This window comes from Osmerus mordax, chromosome 11 (assembly GCF_038355195.1).
Source record: "Osmerus mordax isolate fOsmMor3 chromosome 11, fOsmMor3.pri, whole genome shotgun sequence".
NCBI lineage: Eukaryota > Metazoa > Chordata > Actinopteri > Osmeriformes > Osmeridae > Osmerus > Osmerus mordax.
Window position 1 is genome coordinate 3335098 of NC_090060.1, and position 23581 is coordinate 3358678.

The 23581-nt window shown below is 47.1% G+C and overlaps 3 protein-coding genes across 5 annotated transcripts; 1 reads left to right on the forward strand and 2 right to left on the reverse strand.

Annotated features, from left to right (window-relative positions):
• Window positions 1-54: 54 nt before the first annotated feature.
• Window positions 55-12711, reverse strand: cep295 (centrosomal protein 295). The gene is made up of 29 exons (XM_067246614.1): window positions 12484-12711; window positions 12155-12355; window positions 11841-11965; window positions 11668-11761; window positions 11226-11339; window positions 10807-10947; window positions 10209-10392; window positions 9845-10039; window positions 7926-8162; window positions 7734-7834; window positions 7381-7599; window positions 7171-7247; window positions 6249-7080; window positions 5839-6013; window positions 5259-5444; window positions 4940-5158; window positions 4707-4816; window positions 4026-4146; window positions 3662-3889; window positions 3385-3548; window positions 2785-3274; window positions 2246-2428; window positions 1548-2113; window positions 1285-1434; window positions 1098-1167; window positions 757-1017; window positions 576-672; window positions 334-433; window positions 55-226 (listed from the first exon to the last, which is right to left on the reverse strand). The coding sequence occupies exons 1-29, from the start codon at window positions 12580-12582 to the stop codon at window positions 185-187; spliced, it is 5781 nt and encodes a 1926-aa protein (XP_067102715.1). The 5' UTR covers window positions 12583-12711; the 3' UTR covers window positions 55-184.
• A 497-nt stretch (window positions 12712-13208) lies between these two features.
• Window positions 13209-18608, forward strand: med17 (mediator complex subunit 17). 2 transcript variants are annotated; one of them, XM_067246981.1, is made up of 13 exons: window positions 13209-13315; window positions 13664-13930; window positions 14055-14218; window positions 14493-14712; window positions 14862-14998; window positions 15145-15226; window positions 15427-15579; window positions 15957-16087; window positions 16380-16564; window positions 16711-16848; window positions 17177-17294; window positions 17640-17799; window positions 18017-18608. In XM_067246981.1, exons 2-13 carry the CDS (start codon window positions 13693-13695, stop codon window positions 18223-18225), a joined length of 1935 nt encoding a protein of 644 aa, XP_067103082.1. In that variant the 5' UTR covers window positions 13209-13315; window positions 13664-13692; the 3' UTR covers window positions 18226-18608. The 2 variants fall into 2 exon arrangements, with proteins under 2 accessions (XP_067103082.1, XP_067103083.1); XM_067246982.1 differs by having other exon boundaries at window positions 13304-13383.
• On the reverse strand, window positions 18583-21301 carry LOC136952269 (V-set and transmembrane domain-containing protein 5). 2 transcript variants are annotated; one of them, XM_067246983.1, is made up of 4 exons: window positions 20968-21301; window positions 19352-19681; window positions 19123-19266; window positions 18583-18831 (listed from the first exon to the last, which is right to left on the reverse strand). In XM_067246983.1, the coding sequence occupies exons 1-4, from the start codon at window positions 21044-21046 to the stop codon at window positions 18800-18802; spliced, it is 585 nt and encodes a 194-aa protein (XP_067103084.1). In that variant the 5' UTR covers window positions 21047-21301; the 3' UTR covers window positions 18583-18799. The 2 variants fall into 2 exon arrangements, with proteins under 2 accessions (XP_067103084.1, XP_067103085.1); XM_067246984.1 differs by having other exon boundaries at window positions 19352-19678; window positions 20968-21291.
• Between the last annotated feature and the right edge of the window lie 2280 nt (window positions 21302-23581).

The following is a 23581-nucleotide window of genomic DNA, read 5'->3' on the forward strand; positions in this document are numbered from 1 at the left end:
CGTATTCATTAGGGGTGGGGAAAAAAAATTGATTTGCGATTGATTGGTATGGACACTTTATTACAAATAAATGATTTTTTTAAGTTAGACGTAAAAATGTACAAAAATAATATGCTGTTATCTAAGTATAAAATGCATACAAACACACAAAGAGCAAAGGCACTAATTGAAATCCAGTGAAGAATCAATGTGGAGTCTGCTTGGCTCTTAGCTTCAGTAAAGTTTTCTGCAGAGAGAGGAGCGAGAGCATGTATTCAAATCTATAAAAAAAATTATGAACACATAAATTGACTATCTTGCCTGAAGTATAATTTATAGGTATTTGTCGATTACCTTATGGAAGTCCTTGGCCTTTTCTCTGTTCTTGGCATACAACTCCTGTCTGCTCCTGATTTCTTTGAGCTGCTTCACCTCTTCCAGACGGTTGTACAATCTGCAGATAAGCCAAGGGAAGGTTAGGGGTTATTTCAAGATTGTGAAAATCTTTTTTCCCCCTGAATGATCAGATTTCTAGATCTCTCAGAGGACTGAGCAGCATTAGAGAGGTAGGCGGAGCTGGAACGTGGACCTCCTACCTGTCTGTTCTCTGGTGCATCTCAGCTACGTCCAGTTTCCTCTGCTCAGGTGTACAGATCCTCACCTCCCCCACCTTCTTCAACTTGGCCTCACACACTGAGAAAGAGAGGAGAGAGTTTAGACCCACATTGACCATCTCGTGAAACATTTGGTTTCGGTGTTTTGACGGTGTGCATTTACCCGGAAGAGCGGGCTGGGGTTTTGGTGGAGGTTTTGGCTGGGTCTTCTGCTTGGCATCTCCTCCAGCCAAGCTTTTGGTCTCTCTCTTGGCTTGAGTGGAGGTTGACTGGCTCCTTGTTTTGCTCCAGCAGTTAGCCTTGTCTCCGGCCCCTGCCTTCCTGGCCTTGATCTCCTCCACCCTGCGGGTCGACCTCTGCTGCAGCAGGGTCCGGCGCTTCTGCTGGAGGGCCTCCCCGGGGCCCTGGAACTCCAGCAGCATCACTAGGCAGAGGCGCAGGGACAGGTGAGAGTGCGTTTGCGGTGGACTGAGCGAAAGCACGGCTCTTGTGATGTATCCTCACCTGCATGCGAGGGTGATGTCTCCTCCTTTGAACAGGTTTCCTCCTCGGGCAACAGAGTTGTCTCCGACTCCTAAAGGACAGTTCCAAGATTGAACAACATGTCTACGGTACTCACTAATAAATATTATGGAGCTGGTCTCAGTCACTCATTCCCTGCCCTTTACACCTGTGAGGCTTGGACAATAACCTTTTCATCTTTAGCAGGGTCCTCTTCCTCCTTACATGCTCCCTCATCTTTGTCGGTGACGGTGAGCTCCTGGTCCTGTAGTGTGGTGTCTGTCAGGCTCACCAGTGTCAGCTGGGATTCTTCTAGAATCCCCTTCTCTCCTCCAATGTCCTTAGATATGGAGGGAGATACCTTAATTAGACGGTTAAACCAACACCAAAGACATAACACTGACAGCCTTACTACCTAATGCTGAATAATCATAGAGAATCAGAGCTGCATACCATGAGTCTTTCCCAAGTTGGAGGATCGGCCATTGTGTCAGACAACAGCTTGCCAGTACCATCTTCTTTGCCAAGGTCTTCATCCATGACAGCACATTTAAATACTTCTGGAACTTTCTGAGGTGTAAGAACACTCTCCATATGTATGTCTGTCCTCTCAGGCGGTAGGTCCACAGCAGGCTCCTCCTCACTGAGCCTGAGAGCCGATAGGCTGAGAGCTGTAAGCCCCGCCTCCTCTGCAGCGGGAGAAACCACTGAGGCGGAGTCGAGGGGGTGGCACTGTGAGGTGGTCAGCTGGTACAAGGAGTCCTGGAGGGAAGGCGGGGAAAGGGACAGCTCCTCTGTTCTCATCTGCTCCGAAGAGTGGTCCGAGATGCATGAGGGGGACTCCTGCGTGTCCAGATCTCCATCAGAGCGCTGCGAGAAATCGAGTTGCCTCACATGTGAGGATGGCTGGCTTCCTTCAGAGGAGCTGGGCTCCTCTTCCTCTTGAGGAAGGTGAAAGGTAAGGGAGGGTTCACCTGTCTCGTTGTGAGTGATCTCCGGCAGGAGGGGGTGGAAAGAGTCTGAAGAAGGATCCACCAGAATTAAGTATAGTTCGAAACAACTTAACCTGGCAACTTTATCACACTTTAACAAATAAGTCAAGTTATTCTTGTACTACGGGTATTTTTTCCTTCTTGGGGGGAGTGACTCACCTCCAGTCCTGTCTTGTTCATGAGGGCTAGCTAAGGGCTGGAGGGCCTGGTCAAGGGACTCTGGACCAGGGGGAGCAGAGCTGTCTGCCTGGGCTTCAGAAGGCCTCTCTGGACTAGAAGGAACAGGGGTGTGGGCTAAACCCCCCTGGTCCTCCCTGTCTGGGTGGTTGGATCCATCGCCTCCTGAGAGAGACAAGTAGGTTATGTTCATGGGTGGTGAGGAAAATTGTGTAGAAATAGCATCACTCAAACACACACACACACACACACACACAGAGCTCAGTTCAAGTGTAGAAACCATCATAAGTGTACGTCAAAATAAATCAACGACACACTCAGGTTTAGTTGTTTAACATCATAGCTCATACAATACAAACATAGGTACACACACAAACACACACACACACAGTGCACACATACAACATGAGCTCAGTTCAAGTGTAGAAACCATCATGAGTGTATTTAAATCAAATACACCTCTGGGTCAGCTTGTTATGCATCACAGCTCATGCCTCCTTCCTAAATGCATTCACTCTTACCTGAGCTACCATTCCCCTGGGCAGCAGACTCATCCAGTTCAGCAACCAGGGGCCTCATCCGGCTCTCATCCTGCCCTTCATCCAGCCAGAGAGACGACTGCTCCAATCCCGTATGACTAATCAACTGGCTCGCATAGAAGTCCCTCCCTCCGCTCAGCCACTGAGAGCTTGACTGGGTAGACAGCCGACCAATCATCCTGCTCAGAGTGGAATCCCACCCTTGGCCGCCGCCGACTGAGGTCGTCTGACCAGAGAACTGGCCAATAATCTGGCTGGCTGTGGAGTCAGCTTCGAGGTTGTCGCCCAGAGACGACGACTGAGCGGATGGATGGCCAATCATACGGTTGATGTCAGAATCCCCCCCCTTGTCCGTGTCTGCGCAGGATGACCAGTCTGAGAGCTGGCCGGTAGTTTGGCTGGGACGGGACGGCAATGAGGATGAATGGTCAGAGATGCGTGCCAAGATCCGGTTGACAGTTTCATCCCAGTCCTGAAAAAAAGATGACAAATCACTATAAACGAAAACAGTCCAAATAATGTCCTGATGGACTAGTCTGTGACTGCAGCAGGGGAGTGTATGCAATACGAACATACACACACCTGGGGCCCCTGTGCCGCTGACTCCATGTCTGGGGGCGTCGAGAGGGAGCCAGCCAGCCGTATGCAGGTGTCGTCCATGGCCCCCTCCTCCTCTACAGGGAGGGCCTGCTGGGATAGCAGGGAGCTGGGGTCCTCCAATGATGCCCTCTCACACACTGAGGGAGCTGGGTGGAGAGAAAGAGAACTAACCCTTACATACTGGTTTCTTCTTCTTTTTATATAGGCCTGTGTGTGTGTGTGTGAGAGAGAGAGTGAGTGAGTGAGAGAGAATGTGTACCGGATGGGCTTCCTGTCGTGTTGAGGGAGATGTTGAGTTCCCTGGTATACTTGTCTATGATGCGCTGGATGCTGCTGTTGTGCAGAGGAGATGCTGCGGTTGCAGGCGAAGCTGGAGGAGACACTTCCTTGTAGGAGGAGCTCCGTCGGGAGGAGGAGGAGTCATCCGGTGTAGCTCCTCCCATTCCCGACAAGCCTTCTCCAAATCCAGCAAAGAGCAGAGACATATCTTCCAAAAGAAAAAAGAAAATTTCTTCTGATTAATTATTTAGTAACGACAAGCAATCGGGATGGTACACTATCATGGGGGGAAAATAAACTGAGGGGAATGTTTCTGTACGATCAAACCCGCACAGCTCCCTCACCTATGTGGGTGGAGCTGTGGTCAGGCTCGGTGGTGACGTAGCTTCCAGAGGAGATGGTGGTGGAGGAGAGACCGTCGGGCTCCGAGGGTCTGTGGGCCGAGTGGAGAGACACGCTCTCCACCTGGACGGCACAGGGACACAGAGATAGAGGGGGAGACGGAGAGACAAGTGAAATAACAGGATGGTTGGATACTTCCTGCATACCGTTATTCTTATTCTTTTATAGTGTAAAAGAGCTCAGTTCAAGTGTAGAAACCATCATGGAGTATATGTATTTCATATACTTCAGGGAGAATGGATTTACATCATAGCTCACATTACACAGCCTTGCAAGCACACACAGACGCACAGACGCACACACAGACGCACACACACACTGAGCTCAGTTCAAGTGTAGAAACCATCATGAATGTGTACTTTCAAGTACACTTCAGGTACAATTGATTTTAAATCATTGCTCAGAGCACACGCACACCCACTTACACCAACAGTAGAAAGAAAGAGACAAACATCCAAACAAACACATTCGCACACCAAAAAACAACAAATAAAAGCTTCTCAGACGTGATCCTGAAAGTTAGCCAAATCTGAGGTGGTGTGGAGTCGGGCTCCACACCACCTCAGATTTGGCTAACTGTCATAATTGATGGTGAACCTCAGAATAACAAGATCTGGCCCCACCTCTGGATGGGGTTTGAAGCTGGAGGTTCCTGGTCCAAAGTATCCGAGGCCACCTCTGCCAGAATCAGAAGAGTTCTGGGACATTTGTTCTGGGTGAGCTGATCCAGGATCTGGAGAGAACCTCTCGTGTCAGGATTAGGCAATACAAATCTCTCCCCACTAAGCATTTATGTAAGGACGGAATAAATCAAATCCATCCATTCTTCCATCCACAACCCCCACTCTCTCCTCACCAGGTTCCGGAGAGGCCCCTGCCTCTAGCCTCAGTCTGTCTCTCCAGGACAGCTTGCTGGATCTACCGCTTCCCGTCCCAGTCCCACTGCCGGTCCCTATCCCAGCCGAGGGCTCTTCTCTGCTGGAGCTGCTGGGAGGGCCCCTGTCTGGAGGAGCTGGGGGTTCCTGCTCCTGAGAGACTCCTACTGCTCCTGGGAGAGACAGTCTGGCTGTCTCCTCTGGGGAAGAGGACACAATATCAGTCATTTCATTAGGAAGAATAACACTTTGCTTTGTCGGTTAGGGATTTACGGTCCAAAAAAAAAAGGTGTGGCTGACCTGTGACCAGACTGCCATTGGCTGGCGTCTCCACTTCCTGGATGGCACTGAGCTCGTGTTGCTCCATCCTCATCATCTCCATGACACCCGGCCTGGCACGGGCCACAGGGGGTTTGGGTGCCCGAGGGGCGTGGGGATGTGAGGGAGGGGCGGGCACATGGCAACGGTCGCTCTGGTGGGCGGGGTCTTGTGAAAGAGAGGAAGGAACAAAAAGCCGTTTCATGAAGGTTGACATAAAATACAGATTGCACATATTGCCTACCATAACGCTTCATCGCTAGACCCCATCATCTTCCTAGCAACTACACAAACAGTCATGACATCCAGGGTTTCCCGCAGAAAATGTGTTAGTTAAGGTGGTAGGGTTGGGTTTGCCTCAGAAGGGGGGGGGGGGGGGGTTGTGCGATAGACTAATGCGTTATGTAGAGAAGGGAGACTGGCGTTGGTCACGGTTTGGAATGGAAGGGAGAAAACAGGACAGAGTAACGCAGCGGACATCGCTATAAACTACATTTTTTTGACAACGTAGTTAAAAGTGCTGTGAGAAACCCTGACATCGCATACCCTGCCGGTGTCTTACCATTGGCCGGTGGCTGAAGGTGGGCTGTTCTTTCTTTATTCTGATGGGCCTCTACAGAAGACGGGCCGTGGCTGTCAGACTGCTCGATGGCTCTGAGCAGGGTCGCCATCAGAGTGAGGCGGTCGGTCTCTATGTTCTCCAAGCCTGTTGCATCATCATCAATTTCTGGGTTTGGCTGTTAGGGAGAAAGACAAACGTACAGACATTCCGCTTTTCTTCTGCTGTACTTCTCATAGGTATGTCGCTTTGGACAAAAGTCTCTGCTAAACAAGGAATACAATTTAAATAAAGGTCTAATAAAAAATGTATTGTTCTTATTATATAATAATTTTCAGGCTTCAAATCGACCACACTATAAGAATGTAGCAAACCCAATTAGTGTTGTAGAGGTATGTGAATATCCTTGTCACCTGTGTGTCAGCACTAAGTAGTGCGTCCAACGCCTCCTTCTGTCTCCTCCACTGCTCCCTCAGGTCCTCCTCCTTCTCCCTCTGCTGCAGCAGGAGGGCCTCCCTCTGGCCCTGCACCCTCCGCTGGGCCTCCTGCACCTCCTGCCTCTGCCTCTCCAACTCAATCTCCTCCCTGAAAAGCTGCCCGGTCTGGGTGAACCCTGGTAGGAGAGTCCCAGGCTTCGCTGAGGCCTCCTCTGGAAATGTGGCTGGGTGTTCAGACGGTGTTGGGTGGAGGGCTTGGACAGGGTCCGCCGCAGATGGGACTGGGATGCCTAAGGTGGCAGGCGGTCTGGAGGAGGGGGGGTGTGAGGGGGTTGGGGGGGGGCGTAGCCCATCTGGAAGGTGGGCGGAAACTCTTTGGAGGAAATGATCAGTCAGCCAAGCAGTATGATCGGGGTGTTGGTTTCTGGAGCTTTCTGTAGTGACTGTTAGTGGCACTGATGAGACCTTGGTGGAAAAGCCTGAGCCGGCTCTTGTATGCATCCCAGGAACAGGAAGAATGGAGGGTTGAGGCAAAATGGCTGACTCTCGATTAGGGATTTCCATAGGGGAGTGGGTTCTAGAATGGGTGGTAAGTGCTACTGGGAGAAGAGGCATTGCAGAGCCAGAGGGGAGTTCTACAGAGACCGCGGGTAGCGTCGCTCGGCCAGTATTGAGTGGTGGGCAGATGGGATTTAAAGGTCCACGAGCGGCTTGCGTTGCTGTCAGAGTGATGTTGTAGCGGTATCGGAGAGCGCGTTGGTAATCTTCCAGACGTAGGCGAGCCTGCTCCACTGACTGCTTATGGAGCCTGTACCGTGAGAGACAACAGTGAGATGAGTCAGAGCGGAGATGAACACAGATATACAAACACATTGGCATGTCAAGACAAGATTCACACCTGTTCTGTTCTAGTAGACGTTGCTGGTACTCTCGAATTTTGCGGGACTGTGTATCCTCGCCTACGCGGCTTGCAGGCTGCAAGGAAAGCAATCCAGTTCAAGAACACTAGATGTAACAAACCCAGGTGAGATACAGACCGAAACACCACCAATGAGCTCAAACTACAGCCCCTCACACAGACACATGTCAGCTATATAAAAGGACTTACATCTACAGCTGGGGGAGGAGTACCAGAGGTCACTTCCTGGTCGTGGACGGGTACTTCCTGTATGGGCCCAACAGCAGTGTCATGTTTCTCCACAGCAGCCTGTAGCTGCTGTCTCTCCTGGTGGGCCTCCTGCAGCAGCAGCTCCAGTGTGGCCTTCTGCTCCTCCAGCTCCTGCAGCAGGGCCAGCTGATCCTGTTTCTGCCTCTCCAGCTCCTCCTCCTGGACCGCAATGACACAACAACAAAATGTTTCTGTTTGTTTCAATTTGAGACTTGGCAGAATGCATCCTCACTTTAAACAATGACTTCAGCGCACACTTGTGGGGCTGTAAGAACAGTTTATACAGTTCATACCCGTTTCTTCCTGTCTGCTTCGAACGTGTGGATTCTGTTGGCTTGCGTATCAGGATGGAGCAAGGTGCCAGCCACAATGGACTCCTCTGTCGTCTCTAACACTAGGCACACACAATAATAACAGCTATTAGCATTATGCTGATTCAAATGCTTAGTCCATGAATCAGCCCTATCACACGGAGACCAACCAACCTTGAGGCGGGGCCTGACGGGACTGGACAGGCTGGACACCCGAGGTGACAGGACGCTCCTTCTCCTCACTTCCCAGGGAACCAGTGTCAATGGTCATATCCTGGTCGGACGTCTGGCGCTCGGTTGGCAGGTCTCGGACACCCCCGGAACCACACTGACCTTTCTGGGTTCTGATACGGTTGAGGAGTTTCCTCAGGGCCTGCCGACGAGCACCCCCTCCTGGACTGGAGGGTTCTTCTGCAACCAAAAAGGTTTTTAAGAGTTTAGTTTAGAAATGCTAACAAACTCCACTCACTTCGTGCAACATTAACTATATAAGGCAAGTCGTATTCCTCAGGATTTGTTGTTGTTGAACATATATAATGCTCATAGTCATGCTGATAATCTTTTATTTTAATTTTATTTAACCTCAAACCTGAAAAGATAAACGTTAAATTAGAGCAAGAATGGTGTAGTGTTTAATGGAGTTAAATTAAATATATATTTAATAACATTGCAAATTAATTAAATCAATTACAGGAAAACATTTAGGTTTTAAATCTTACCTACTCTACTATGATTATTGTAAATCAGAGAGAAAAGGGGTGAGGATGGAGAAGGAGTAGGACAAGCCAGAGCTGACGAGAAGTCCTACTTCACAATTCCCTTTATACCCACGAACAACCAATCAGACCACATCTTGACCCTTACTTATCAACATATGATTACCAATGCTACAGTAAGTTACACAATGAGGTGTGAGACCCGTCAAGCAGAGACTCCGTCCAGCAATTCCAGATTTTAGCATATGAGAGGTGGTGGGGGCAGGGTGACACCCAGCCTTACACTACCATGAGTCTTCCATCCATGGAGTTTGTCCGTTTCTTGATCTGTTCACAATCAACTGAGCAGCAACCACAGCTTCCCAAATGCATTTCAAAGAGGTGAATTGTCTTCCCTCAGTGTAAAGTTCACGTTTGAGAAGGGCCCACAGTTTCTCAATGGTATTTAAGTCAGGTGAGGATGGGGGCCAGGTCATTATACAGTAATCTTTGAGGCCTCTACTGGCTTGCCAAACAGGAGTACTTTGGATCGAGAAAATTTTTATTTTTTGTTGGTATTTTCAGTCCATCTACATTCAGAAAATATCCCATGCCAGGGTTCCTGACTCATGCTGTGTCCATTCATGACCCAGCCACAGGCCCATCTATCTGGTCCATCAAGAGTCACTCTTGTTTCATCTGTCCATAAAAGCAGTGAAAAATGTGGTCTTCAGGTACAGGACTTGCCCCATCTTGATGCTTCAACTTGTGAATCTTATTCAGTGGTAGTTGTGTTTCAGTCTTCTATACTATGGCCATGTCTCTGAGCACTTGACACCTTGAACTTCTGGATGCTGCAGGTAGGTTGCAGATCTGGAATATGGTGGCACTGAAGGATAATGGGATCTCGGAAGCTTCACCTTTACTTCATCTCAAGTCTTTTGCAGTTACTTTGCGCCTTTTCTTTTACCATGCATTTTGCGACCTTGTTGATTATTTGCAACAAAACTTTGATTATCCAGTGGTCACGCCTCATAGTTAAGCTATTTCCAGAGAGATGCATCTGTCTGAAAGGCATTTTACATTTTTGGGCTACTGAAGATGCTTAATAATTGTGCACACCTGGTGTTAAGAAATCCAGGCCACACCTTCCCTCATTACACAAATACATATCAGCTGATAAAAAAATAAATAATAATTTGGTTCAGAGTTGAAAAAACATGCACAGAAGTAATGACGAGATCAGAATACTCGCATGCCGAATATTTGTGCAAGCAGTGAAAAGGTCATTTTCATTCATCATTTGGGAGAACTTGACAGGCCTATGTTACTGTGCGCTTCAGGTTTTGTCCATGCCCAATACGAGGGTAACGGAGCAGAAAAGAGCCTTCTCCTTACCTTGTCTCTGGGCAGCTGGGACCTGGTGGTCGGAGTCATGGCCGTGTCCCTGCTGGTCCCCAGGCGTGACTTCAAGGGGTGTGGCCGCGGAGGGGACGTCCTCTAGAGTGAGATCCAGCTCCTGGTCCTGGCTGTCTGTGGACATGGCTGGGAGGGGCTCTGGGACCAGCTGGAGCACCAGGTCACCTTTCACACCTGGGCACAAAACGACATGGAAGTTACATATCAATGACTAGCATCATAACATTATCATAATTACTCCCAGCGAGAGCCATGCATATTCTCAAGTTCCTCACAATATGACAAAACTAGTGTTCTGTTGTTGGGAAAAAAAAAATAGAAGGCAGCCTAGCGCCAAACGTACGTCTCTCTCCGGTGTACATGTCTTCGAAGGCGAACTCCATGTCCCTCTGCCAGTCGTCCCTCACCTCCTGCCTCTTGTAGAGGGGCTGGAAGATCTGAGCGGGCATCTGGGACACCACCTGTCTCCTTCTGAGCAGCTCTGTCTGCTGCATGTGCTCCAGCTCCACAAGGAAGCGATCTCGGTCCTGACACACACACACACGACTTAGGACAATACAGACAATTCACAAGTGTCACACCCATATCACAGACATGTTTGTGGTTGCTATCTAAAACCTAAATGCTGGATAACTGGATGAACAAACAGCCATTGTCAATGGCGTGGTCGGATATACAGTATATTATCCAGTACTTTTAATGTGTATCAACTGAATGTCAGTAGCCAGTCAGAATGCAAGTGTAACAGACATGGTCTTGCAAGCTCCGTCAGAGGCATATGGGCCAATGTTCGCTCCCACCGGGAATCGAACCTGCCACCTCTGACTTTCCAAGCGCCACCACTACCAACTATGCCAACGAAAAGCTTTGTTGACGCGGGTGGCCTGTTACATACTTGAGGAGTGAGTTTCACCACACACCGACTACACAAGGTCACACACCTGTGTGAGTTGCTCCACCCTCAGAGCGTGGTTCCCTCTCAGCCGAGCCTTCTCCAGCTGCTCCTGGTGCTCCGCCTGCTCCTCCTGCGCCAGCTCCTGCAGACGCCTCATCTCCTGCTCCGCCAACTGCTGGGCGCTGGGCTGAGGTGAACAACACAGATGAGGAACAGTGGACAACCACAACCTTCTTTAGAGCCCAACACACACGCATGTAAGAGCATTCGAATACAGCTATGGTGGGAGCTTGAGCACACAAACCTACCGATTACAGGACAAGCAAAAACCATGTCAGAGATTTGCTTCTTGGTCCTCCCCAGAAACTTTTTCGTGTTGCCATGGAAACAACAAGACAGGACTAGCTGGGTTGAGCATTGAGGGTTATCAAAACTATGGCTCACTCTCTGTCAGAAAGTGCTTACCTGTCTTGTGTCCACCTCCCTGTCCACTACAGTCTCAGGCATGTGATAGTGGGTCACAGAGAAGGCATCCACGTCCGATTTCTTCACTGCTACCAGCTTCTTGGATGGAATACTCTTTTTGGATGGAACAGTTGATGAAATATATTAGTGTACTTTAAAAATTAAAAATAAAATATATATATATCTCGTAAGCTGTTTTGTAAATTGTTTTACATATACGGTATGTGTACAACCCCTGCGTTTCACCTGTTTGAAGTTATTTTGTAGATAATGTGCATTACCTTGTCCCAGCCTTCAAGGATTTTTTAATATAATGTTATCCCATGATTTAACCCTGTTTTACCTCGTGTACAGCTCTGCAATGGTCGAATATTCAATATATGTTGTTAGGTTCTATTTATGTGATGGTGATTATTCTCTAGATATTTTATTTGCCACATACCTCAATAGGGTTTGGTGGACGGGGTGGCAGGTTGGCCACTTTAGCGGCTCTCATTTTCTCAACCTGAACAGATTTCTTCCTGGCCTGGATGAAACTAAAGTGATAACAAATTAAAATTCAATGTAGAATGCCTCAGTCTTTTTTTTTCTTGGAAAACAATGACATGGCCTTACCGATTCTGCTCCTCTTGTTCCTTCTGCCTCTGTGATTTGAGCTCTTTCAGGGCGTTGTGATAGCGTTCTGCTGCTCTGTTGTGATTCTCCTCATGTTTCTGTGCTATGGCTTCCCAATCAGGTTCCTGGGGAACACAAGATCAGGAGCGGTAACTATGGGTAACCCTGTTATGTAGGGGAATACAGTGCTGATTTGACCAAATGTTGGAAAGTAAAACATGAAAATCAGCCCTAACATAATTTGACAAGTCATTAACGGACGAGGCTGGTCTGGAGATTGCTGTTTGTTGGGCTTTGCTTGTTAAAGTACTTACATTTTCTTTTGCACTTCTGTGTCCCTCTCCCAAAAGCTGGAGGCTCTCCTGATACAACTTATGTAGTGTCTCCAGTTTCTCTTTTTGCTGTCGCTCCCAATCCTGTTTTAACTCCTCGGCCAGGATCTGAATCTCGTGTTCCCGTCTGCGGTTGACCTCTCTGCGGATCTGCAGTGCAATATACCGTTCCTGTTCACGCACCTGCAAAGGAAAAGGACCAGTAAAAAAATATTTGTTTCCTAGTTGCTTACAGAATCACATAACTTGATAGTTAGGCTGTCAAGACATGCAATTTTAGATTGACAGATGATATTCTTGATTTACAGTACCTGTTGTATTCGCAGTTTCCGCCTCCTTTCGTGTTCATCTCGTATAAGTTTAGCCTCTTCGTTAGGACTTAACCGTAATCGAGCCACCTTCCTCTTCATCTTTGAACAATTGTCTGTTGCTGATTAGCTGATGAAGACAGAAAATGACAAAGGCCAGAAAGTTGGCCAGCTGCTTACAAGCTAGCTGCGTACTGGTAGCTAAGTTGTTTGCTAGCTTGCAGTCTAGAGGAGCGATCAAGAGCAGGAAATAAAAACTCCCAATACCAGGAAGGCAAAAAATGTTCACCTTTCATAATGTACATCAAACTTGTGAAGAGGCAGAGCGAATCTTTGATTAAAAAAACATGTCCTGAAGTTTTGTTTATTAGCTGGAATCCATGCCAACAACGGAGTGAACGCATTCATTTGTCATCCTTCGTCATATCCTGTATTTTAAACGGCCCGCGTCGTTGATTTATCCAGAGCCATAGAAAAATAGTGCAGCGTGAGCTGTGTTCAACAACGACATTGTGCAAATCTGCTTTGACTCCTGCTTTGACTCCTTTTTCACTTTTCTCACATGCCTCTTTTCTATCTATATTTTTACTCATAACATTTTACTTTGGTTTACAAGTAAGAAACCAGTGAGCGTATTCAGGCATTGATGTTTGGTGTTTCTGCATCTGATTTGAACGGAGCTTGTAATTCCACGAACACACAGAGGGTGTCAGGCTTGTACGACTAGTGGTAGACACTGTCCTAGGTAGTGGGAAGTGCAGGAAGAAGAGTGTGGACAGTTCCTGTGCTAACTACTAGCTAGCACAATACATTGTCCTAAGAAAAATACGTACAGGTATTTACAAATATTTGAAAGCATTTTCATGATCATTTTTGCCCTGATATTCCTCGCTTGTGCAGAAAGTAAGTTTCTATCAGTTGTTTACTTGTGTTGTTGTTGCTAGCTAGCTACTGTAGCCAACGTTAACGTTAGCATGCTAATCAGCAAACCATCAGTCGGGGATCCTTACTGTATGTTTTTGTTTTGCGTCTGGTCATGTCCGAATAGCTACCGTACATTAGACTCATATTTGATTATAGCTAATAGCAATGCATAAATTAATAGTACAATGGGATTGCAGGCAAATAATGTGAGTGAGTCACTACTGTAATGGGAGCTGATGATATCCCCTGGCCTTTGTAGCCTAGGACTGTATCTTCCCAGTCGTCATCATGTCGGGTGGTGGTCCAGCGGTGCGCGTCAGCATCGAGTCCTCCTGCGAGAAGCAGGTGCAGGAGGTCTCTCTGGACGGGATGGAGACGTACGTCCCTCCACTCTCTATGTCCCAGAACCTGGCCAAACTGGCCCAGAGGATAGACTTTGGCCAGGGGTCTGATTCAGACGGAGAGGAGACAGAGGGAGAGCCCAGGGATCAGGAGTGGGGCAAGCAGGAACACGAGGAGGATGAAGGTGGGTTAACTTAGGCTCTGGTACATACATTCATTGTTCACACACTGTGTTTTCGTCTGAATTGCACTTCACAACAGGGAGTAATCTCTCCTCCCTCTCTACCTCTCCATTCCCCTTCCGACAGCCACAGTGAAGTTCCAGCCGTCTCTGTGGCCATGGGACTCTGTACGCAACAACCTGCGCAGCTCCCTCACAGAGATGTGTGTCTTGTACGACGTCCTCAGTGTGGTAAAGGAGAAGAAGTACATGGCCCTGGACCCCGTGTCCCAGGACCCTACAGCTGGCAAGGTGGAGTCACACTCAGCCCTATAGTCCAAGTCAAACAAAACACTTGACTCATCACTCTGGCTGTCACTGTGTATCATCTGGATAGATCTGGATCTAGTTCCCAACCAAAAACAACCAATCTGTCGAACCTGTAAATAAAGTTGAAGGCAAATTCCTGACAAACCCTTACCAGAGGAGCACGGATGGAGAGAAAGCTAGAAGTACCACAGGATGAAACCTTTTGCCAATTGTATCTTTAACTCATACCTCCCTCCCCCTTCTCCTCCTTCCACAGACCCCGCAGGTGTTCCAGCTGATCAGCAAGAAGAAGTCTCTGGCCACGGCGGCCCAGATGCTGCTGAAGGGGGCGGAGAAGCTCAACAAGTCTGTGGCGGAGAACCTGGAGAACCGGAGGCAGAGGGACTTCAACTCTGAGCTGCTCCGCCTGCGCTCGCAGTGGAAGCTACGAAAAGTCGGAGACAAGATCCTGGGAGACCTCAGCTACCGGAGCGCAGGTACCCAGAATTTGTGTCCCCCCGAATTGTATCTGTTGACCTTCTATCACGCTGTAGATATACCATATTCACCCATTTATATCCTGTTGATACTTGCATGACTCCGATTTAGGATTTTAGACGTGAGCTTTCCTCATTGTCGTTGGCAGGCTCCTTGTTTCCTCACCAAGGCACCTTTGAGGTGATCAAGAACACAGACATCGACCTGGACAAAAAGCTCCCAGAAGATTACTGCCCACTGAACGTTCAGATCCCCAGTGATCTGGAGGGATCCGCCTACCTCAAGGTAAGCGCAGAGTGTTAGTATTCTGAAGCTGTCGAGGGTCACCTCCGCTTCAGATTGTCTGATGCATCATTCATGAACGATACTGTGGTGATTTACGTCTCTGAGTTGTAATAATCTTTGGATCTTTGGGATATCCTGTCTGTCAGGTGTCCATCCAGAAACAGGCGCCAGATATCGGGGACCTGGGCACGGTGAACCTCTTCAGGAGACAACCCAAAACTAAAACAGGTACACACAGATGGCTTACACATCAATAACCATAGCCTTCACCTGAACAAAAGAAGACCATTTTTGGACCAAACGTGTCCTTAAACAAAGTGTTTAAATTCATGCAACGCTTGTCATTTGGCGGATATACGTTTTTGTCTGCATGCCAAGGAAGACGTGCTTGAATAGCGTCTTATGTCGATGTGTCCATGTCGTCCCAGGTACTCAGCCGTGGCATGTGAAGCTGGAGGCGGCCCAGAACGTTCTGCTGTGTAAGGAGATCTTTGCCCAGCTGTCCAGAGAGGCCGTCCAGATCAAGTCCCAGATCCCACACATCGTAGTGAAGAACCAGATCATCTCCCAGCCATTCCCAGGTATGGTCGAGGTCGATCTTCCTCCCAGAGCATCGAGGTGTTTTTACATGGACATAAAACCATTCACCCATCCAGAAAGCTTTTGATATAGTCCAAAAGCTTTGCTGCCAATAGGCACTAAAGCAATCACCAGATCAGGTAATGGTTAGAGCATTTGCCAGCTGTTTGACATTCGTTTGAGTGACTTGTCTTTTTTATGTTGGAAATAGGTTTACAGCAGATGAAGCGGTGGCTCTTTTGCAAGCAATGTCTCATCACGTTACATATTTTGATACCTATTTCTATCCGCAGCTTCGTGCATTGAGAACGTCCTCGAGGCAAGGTGTTGATTTGTCTTCCTCTGTGTGTGTGTGTGTGTGGGGGGGGGGGTCGTGCAGGTCTGCAGCTGTCCATATCTCTGTGCCATTCCACGGGCGAGAAGAAGAACCAGCGGGCCTCCCCAGAGAAACCCAAGCCTGACGACCACCTCTACGTGCTGGAGCACAACCTGCACCAGCTCATGAGAGAGGTGAGGCCATAGAACCGGACCCAGGAACACCGGGGTTCCATCTCCACCGCTGAGGTATTCTGTCGATGTGGAACTCAGTGGAACTGTACGGATGCTTCTTCTCACCTGCCAGGACCATGTTTGGTTCTTCCTCAGATTCAGCTAACAGCCATCCTCACTAGTCCAGGCCACACCTTATAAACACTCGCACATTATCCATAGAATTCTTTACTCATATTCACGAGTAAATATTCCCGAATATTTCGTCATGGTTCCTGTTTGAGAATACCCGCGGCTCCTCTTGCTCCTCCAGTTCCACAAGCAGCAGCTCAGCTCGGTGGTGATGCCGCACCCCGCCAGCGCCCCCTTCGGCCACAAGCGCATGCGCCTGGCCGGGCCGATGGCCTACGACAAGGCAGAGATCACGTCGCTGCAGCAGAACGAGGGGCTGCTGGAGAAGATCATCAAGCAGGCCAAGCACATCTTCCTCCGCAGCAGGTACGCAGACAACACCCCCCCCCCCCCTCCTCATTTAGCCAGTCCCTCTTGTGGTTTTATTCCCCCCCCCCCCCCCTCCCCCCCAGTACGTAATTCAAGAGTTTTGGAGTTAAGCCGTAATTCAGAAGTGTGTGTGTGTGATTCAGGACAGCAAGAACCATCGACAGCCTGGCCAGCCGTATTGAGGACCCCCAGATCCAGGCCCACTGGTCCAACATCAACGACGTGTACGAGTCCAGCGTCAAAGTGCTCATCACCTCCCAGGGCTACGAGCAGATCTGCAAGTGAGTGGAGAAGCAGAGATACGGAACCAGACCGAAGCAGCGGACCACCAATTGTTTCAACCAATCTGTACAATTGGGCGGTTAGACAGTGACGTGTGTAGTCTTTCATTCTCTTTTTGGATTTGTTGGAAGTTTGTTCAAGCACTCAGTCAAGTGAGGAATTAAGCTGCAAGTTCCATGGATACCCTTCAGCGATGTGATGGCTAGATTTTCTCGGCGTCGGTCATATATCAGTATGCGCCCAGTAAAGGAGTATCAAACCATTGGGTAGGAATGAGGGTGGAGTGGGAGAGGCCATCCTGACGTGGTCGCTCCTCCTGTCCTGCAGGTCCATCCAGCTGCAGCTGAACATCGGGGTGGAGCAAATCCGAGTGGTGCACAGGGACGGCCGCGTCATCACTCTCTCCCACCAGGAACAGGAGCTGCAGGACTTCCTCCTCTCCCAGGTGACACCCCCGGACCCCAGCACCACCCCCTCCACCACTCTGGACTGTTCCTCCCTCACACAGCGTCTCACTAGGGTGCACACATACCCCTGAACTAGAACACTTACCACCACTTCTTTACTGGGCTTCTATTTGCATTATGAGTCACTAGTGAGTCAGTAACTATTCACTGATGAGTACAAATGTGAGGACAGTTTTCTTTTCTTTTTTGTTATCAACATAACGCACCTTCTTAAGCAAACTTCTGAATCAGGATTGACCTAGCTCCTTTGGTTCGACCCATCTTTGTTTATAATCTGAGCTGTGTGTGTGTGCGCGTGTCCGCCCATGGCCGTACCCCCGCAGATGTCCCAGCACCAGGTTCATGCCGTGCAGCAGCTGGCCAAGGTGATGGGCTGGCACGTGCTGAGCTTCAGTAACCACGTGGGCCTGGGCTCCGTGGAGAGCATCGGCAACGCCTCCGCCATCACCGTCGCCTCGTCCAACGGAGAATACGCCATCTCAGGTACCGACAACCGTTCTGATTTGAGGGCTCTTTCAGATTGTAGGTGTTGTAACGAATGTCAGGAATGATTTACAGACTTTATATTGACTGTGGAAGATGTGACTAATATACATACAAATTAGAATACCTGCCTAGCTAACTAGACAATGCTATTTAAGTTTGATAATTTCACTCGGAACTAATTCAATTATTTTCTTCCCCCTGTGATGTCACCCAGTGCGTAACGGGCCAGAGAGCGGCTGTAAGGTTCTGGTCCAGTTCCCCCGGAGCCAGAGCAAGGAGCTCCCCAAGAGCGACGTGATCCAAGACGCCAAGTGGAACCACCTGCGAGGGCCCTACAAGGAGGTCAACTGGAGCAAGATGGAGGGACGCAACTTTGTCTACAAGATGGAGCTCCTCATGGCTGCCCTCACCCTGTGCCCTTAGATAGGACTGCTCTCTTTACCTCGCCCTCACTATTTTCTTTCTCTTTCTCTTGTAAATACGAAGACATGAATACCTCGTCAGGGTTTCACTCTCTAGAAATGGACAGGCCTTATATATCTTCCTGGAGGGAAGGATAGCACTCATCATGTTTGGCTAGTATTCTCTAATCAGATTAACCGTAGTAATGTCGCCATGGATTGGGGGAAGCTTACTTACATCTTCCGTAGAACGAATTATGACCTAAATATCCTAGAGATTTCATTTCAAAAGAGGACATAGTTGTATGTACAGTTCATATCGCTGGATATTTTTAAGTTACAATAAAAACAAACGCAAAGACAACCTTGGAAACCTCAAAACGGAAAATAAATATATAATTTGTTTCCATTTGTATATTTGATTATTTTTTAGACAGTGAAATAGCACTTAACACAGTATGTACAGTGAAAGAATATCAGAAAAAGTTATTCTCATTGCAAGTCTTCATTTGTTCCCGGTGTCAATACTTTTGCCGCTGTTTTCATTGATGTAGAAACTATTTGGGACATAAAACACTGGGTTCAGTTCCAGACCATCAGAGATGTTGTAGCTCAGTTTCATCGTTTTCTGTAAAACAAAAAAGTTGGTAGGTTGAAGATGGGTTGTTTTGTAGGTCAAGTGGTCAAACACCACTTGAATCCACATCTTGGAAGTAGTAACAAACATTAAACTTCATACTTTGCAAGTAATCTGGTAGTGAAATATATTTAAAATATGTATTAGTTTCACTGTTCTGTGAGAGAGGTATTCACTTGTTGAACCAGGCTGGATCAGTGAACTCCCTGTCATGCCACATCAGTGATGTGTCAAAGGAATGTAGGCAGAATGTTCCAGAGGCCTTTCGATATCTCAACGTACCTGGCATCTGTTGCTTGCGCCTCTGTGCCTTGAGGTGGCGGTAGGCCTTCTCTGTGAGCCACATGGAGAGCAGGAGGATGCCAGCCAGGACTCCCAGCACCACGATGGAGACTGACAGGTAATGCAAATCCTCATACAGGATCTCTACAACACACAGACAACAGACCATGTCAGTGTGCCTGCAGCTACATGGTGAGCCAGGACACAAATGCATGATTCAGAGACCCACCGTTCACTTTCAAGACGAAGCCAGCATCCTTGCTGCTCCCAGAGGCGTCCGTCACCGTGACGACATAGTAGCCCGCGTCCTGCAGACGCAGATTTGCCAGTCCCATGGACCCATTGGAGTAAGTGTGCACTCGGTCTCTGTAATCCACCGTCACATTGGTGAAAACCCCAGGTTTCCAGATTCCTATGCCCCGGCTCACAACCCCCGACATGAAGGTCCATTGTATTGTGGGGATCCCAAGGCAGGTAACATCCACAGAGAAAAACACATGGTCCTGCACCGACCTTGTCAGGCTCTTCTGAGGAGACTCGATGGAGATGGCACCCACTGCTGGTGTGAGACAATTTGGTTATTGCTAATCTGATTAAAATATATTCAAAAGTTATAACCTTGAGTTTGTTTGCAATTCTCTAACCCCGTCTGAGTAAAAAAATCTAATTAGTTGTCTTTGTTTAATTAGGATGAACATGCAGTCAAGACACTTTCGAATTTGTGTATTTTGTATATTCTCCTATTTCTTCTTGCCTACTCCAATGCCGTGATGTCCACTTTGGGGTCAATGAAGTACCTACGACAACTACAAAAGTTTAAATCAATGCTGATTGTCCAGGGATTCATCTTCGTTTTCTACAGTATAATTCCTAGTTAATGTTCAACCTTTTTCCTGAAAGACATAAACTGCAATCAATCCATTGGAGGTGACACATGGTTAAACATTTCCAAATGTACAGATCAGACATGGAATCTACTGTTTTATCTGGAATGATTCACACCAATGCTTTTCCTAACCCTGTCTCAGAGACTTTCCGATTCTGAAATTAAGTAACTGTTTTATATGTATTTTGGCAGTCTGATATGCTCATCTAAACTTGTGTTGATTCCAACTCTCTTAGACAATACAATGAAGAAGATAAAGGGATTAACTCTAAAGAACAGGTAGGTTGAGCTGTGGAATGCATATTTTTTAAGTTGCAGTATGTTGTTCTAAGTTGTCGGGCCTGAAACCTGCCTGACAAGTTGGAAGGTTCTAATTTAGTTTCTTGCTAACAGCCACCTTTTCGCATCAAGACGCTTGCTTTAGAGCTTCAGTAAGTGTCACAACATGACTCATAACTCACATGCGGCACCTGTCCAACCAAGGGTGTGGGGATTCAGGTGAATCACAAACAATAAACTTAACAGGGGAGTGGAAACAAAATGGCTGCCAAGGTATGCTATGACACCTTTTGAGGAAGACCATTCCACTCCTATTTATGCCTAAAGGAATCAAGGTGTGTGTGTGAGCGCAGCTCTGATATTACTCCTCAACTGGCCCCTGGTTAAAACAATATCAAAGGATTAATTGTAGTCCAGAGTCTAGGGTCCATCTGCAATTCAAACGTGGTTCTCTGAGATTGATGAGTTTCTATAGAAAAAGCTGTACATACTGTACATTCACCCATGTGCAAACATAGGCATGTCCATTCAAGCACACATAAGCAGAGGAATATTTCTACATGTCCTTCAAAGCACAATACAGTACACAATACAGTAACTCCCTCGCCAAACAAGAACTTGCAGAGACATGATGGAAAAACTTTAGCATAGAGTTCCTGCAGAGTAGATACAGTACATACCTATGTGCCACACATAGAATGTGATGCTGAGAAACAGAGAAACGTCCTGAACGTCAGAGTGCTTCAGAGCAGGCCACATCAGAATGGCAGACCCATGGGTTTATCGCCAGGATGGAAACTCCACTGGGTCATTCCACATTCTGGAGCTTTTGCTTTCACAGTTCTCTCCTTACTCCTCACTCCAGCATTGCCTGTTTGTCTTCTTTCTTGTTTCCACGTCGGAGGTGGGACCTTTGTAGTTTTCTGAAAAGAGTTTGTCTGTCCGCTTTTTCTTTTTGGGGTTGTTCTCCCTTCTCGGTGAGGGTCTGTTCCTTGTGGCTGTCGAGGCTGTACTGACACATACCTGCGCAGAGGCTGAGTGAGTCAGCTCACGTTTCAAACCGGTTGAACAAGAGATCACTGTGTAAGCATTCCCACAATGCCACACATCCACATGCACACAAGCACACGCACACTGAGTGAGATGGGGCAGGTCGTAGAGTAAACAATACACCTGTATACTCTCTCTCTCACTCACCCAGGCTTCCTTTCTAATACAGATACAGTATCAAATCCCCCCACTCACTCACTCACTCACTCACTCACTCACTCACTCACTCACTCACTCACTCACTCACTCACTCACTCACTCACTCACTCACTCACTGGGCAAGTCAGACAGGAGGAGTGGTGTGTTTATTTACTTCTTCACACTTAGTTACTGTCTAATCTACCGGTATCTACATTATGCCTCCCTGTGGTCAGTCTTATGAATAGCAGTGACATACATCTTTCACAATGTGGTGAATACATCTTGGTTAGTTAATTGTATATCAACAGCACAGTAGTCCCTACCATCTTACTACTATAGGACAATACCTGTTGAGGCTGTGAAGAGGTTTCTGAGGTTTAGACTGCTGTGGTGCAGTACTGTGAAAGCACACAAAACCTTGGGGCGCTGTTTATTTTATTTCGATTTTATAGAGTATACAGTAATGTCACCTAGTGCAGCTTTAAGCTAAATAAATAATATTGAATGTGTATTTTGACATTGTGCTCAAATGTATAATAATCACAATAGATAAAATAGTAGATATCTATAATAGATAGATTAGATAGGATAGATTTATAAGATAAGTAGATACATAATATTGATGGATACATACATAGATAGATAAAATAGGAAGATAAAATAGAAAGATAAAATAGATAAGATTGATAGATATATACATATGGGCATGACATTAGCACCCGCCCACCCGCCAAATGCGGGTAGAATTTGTCTGTGGCGGGTAAAGCAAGCAGTCAGTCTTACTAGCCACTTTGGCGGGAGCAATTCTATATCTCTATTTGTTTTGTTTTTTGTAGCAGGGCTGCCAACTCTCTCGCATTTCAACCAATTCACACGCTCTCACGCCACACATTGTATTTCTCACGCTGAGAAGGAAACGAAGTAGTTCTGCTAACGTTGTAACCAGTAATGGACGAGACGCAGATACACTGAGTGAAGCAACACTCAAGCTCACGACGCGCGAACACGGAACACCCGTGAAGTCTCGGGGCTGGGTTGCGCAGCAAAATTTTGGTTGGCCCTGTCGCGGGGTGGAACGGGAGAGGCAGGGTTTTGACGCACCGGTTGCTAATCAGGCTGAGCGGGGCTGGAGATACTTGTTTTTACTAAATAATAAAATATATTTTTGTACGGCTTCTACTAGTCTTCTGTGTTGCCTTGTGCCGAGATCTAAACCCTGCACGGGTGGAGTCAGGTTCACTGTAACTGTGACAGCCCCACCAAATCTCACTCCAAGGCTTTTTGAAAAGTTTGCAACCCTGTTGTAGGCTAGTCTTCTCAAAACACATCTAAAATAATAAACTCATTGCAGGGTTCTCAAGCCTCACGCATTGACCGTGGAACACACGCATTTCAACATTTATTCTCACTTTCACACATACACAAACATACAATATAAGATAAACATTTGTTTGTAGGACATTTGGGAATAGGAATTGATTAGACAAAAATAATGATGTTGTTTATAAATATTTAAGTTGACAAAGTTTTGCTTGTGGGTTTTTTCAGTTTAGTTCATATATTTTGTACATATACATTTTATGTAATCTTTATTTGGGTGTTGACAATGGTCATTTACATGTGAAAGGATTGTAAAACTAGTTATTCAAGTACATTGTAGCAAACCAGTCAACTTTAATCAAATAAAACGTAATTTCCCAACAACAAAATTGTGGCTAATGAAATTACTGAGTGGCTAGTAACTTTGGAAAACCACTAGCCACAGTGGCTGGTGAGCACAAATTTTAATGTCAAGAGCAGCATATATAGCCTACAAACACACATACATACTGTACATAGCATGCACGCCGGTGTTGCCCTTGGTTTGACATTCAATACAAGACTCTCACATCTCCAGTCAGTGGGGTATTAAGTTAATGGAGATTTCCAATGTCTAGGCTGACATGTGGATGCAATTCTTTTATGAATTAATACTAAGAGGCTGTCCACACAGCAACACCTAATCCTGTCCCCTGATGTTCCAAAGTGAGTGGGTCATCACTACGACAACCATCAGGAATATGGGTCGCCAGACTGTGAAAATGAAGGGACAAGGATGGCAAT

Bases quoted from the DNA above. Each gene is read 5' to 3' on its own strand.
- LOC136952269 (XM_067246983.1), bottom strand. From the start codon at position 21,046: ATGTGGCCTGCTCTGAAGCACTCTGACGTTCAGGACGTTTCTCTGTTT. The intron at 19,682-20,967 runs GTATGTACTGTA...GTCTCACACCAG, and splicing joins ATTCTATGTGTGGCACATAG to CAGTGGGTGCCATCTCCATC. The intron at 19,267-19,351 runs GTGGGTCTCTGA...TGTGTGTTGTAG, and splicing joins CTTCGTCTTGAAAGTGAACG to AGATCCTGTATGAGGATTTG.
- cep295 (XM_067246614.1), bottom strand. From the start codon at position 12,582: ATGAAGAGGAAGGTGGCTCGATTACGGTTAAGTCCTAACGAAGAGGCT. The intron at 11,966-12,154 runs GTAAGTACTTTA...TGTGTTCCCCAG, and splicing joins ACAGAAGTGCAAAAGAAAAT to GAACCTGATTGGGAAGCCAT. The intron at 10,393-10,806 runs GTGTGTGACCTT...TGTGTGTGTCAG, and splicing joins GGGTGGAGCAACTCACACAG to GACCGAGATCGCTTCCTTGT.
- med17 (XM_067246981.1), top strand. From the start codon at position 13,693: ATGTCGGGTGGTGGTCCAGCGGTGCGCGTCAGCATCGAGTCCTCCTGC. The intron at 14,999-15,144 runs GTAAGCGCAGAG...CCTGTCTGTCAG, and splicing joins AGGGATCCGCCTACCTCAAG to GTGTCCATCCAGAAACAGGC. The intron at 16,849-17,176 runs GTGAGTGGAGAA...CCTGTCCTGCAG, and splicing joins GGCTACGAGCAGATCTGCAA to GTCCATCCAGCTGCAGCTGA.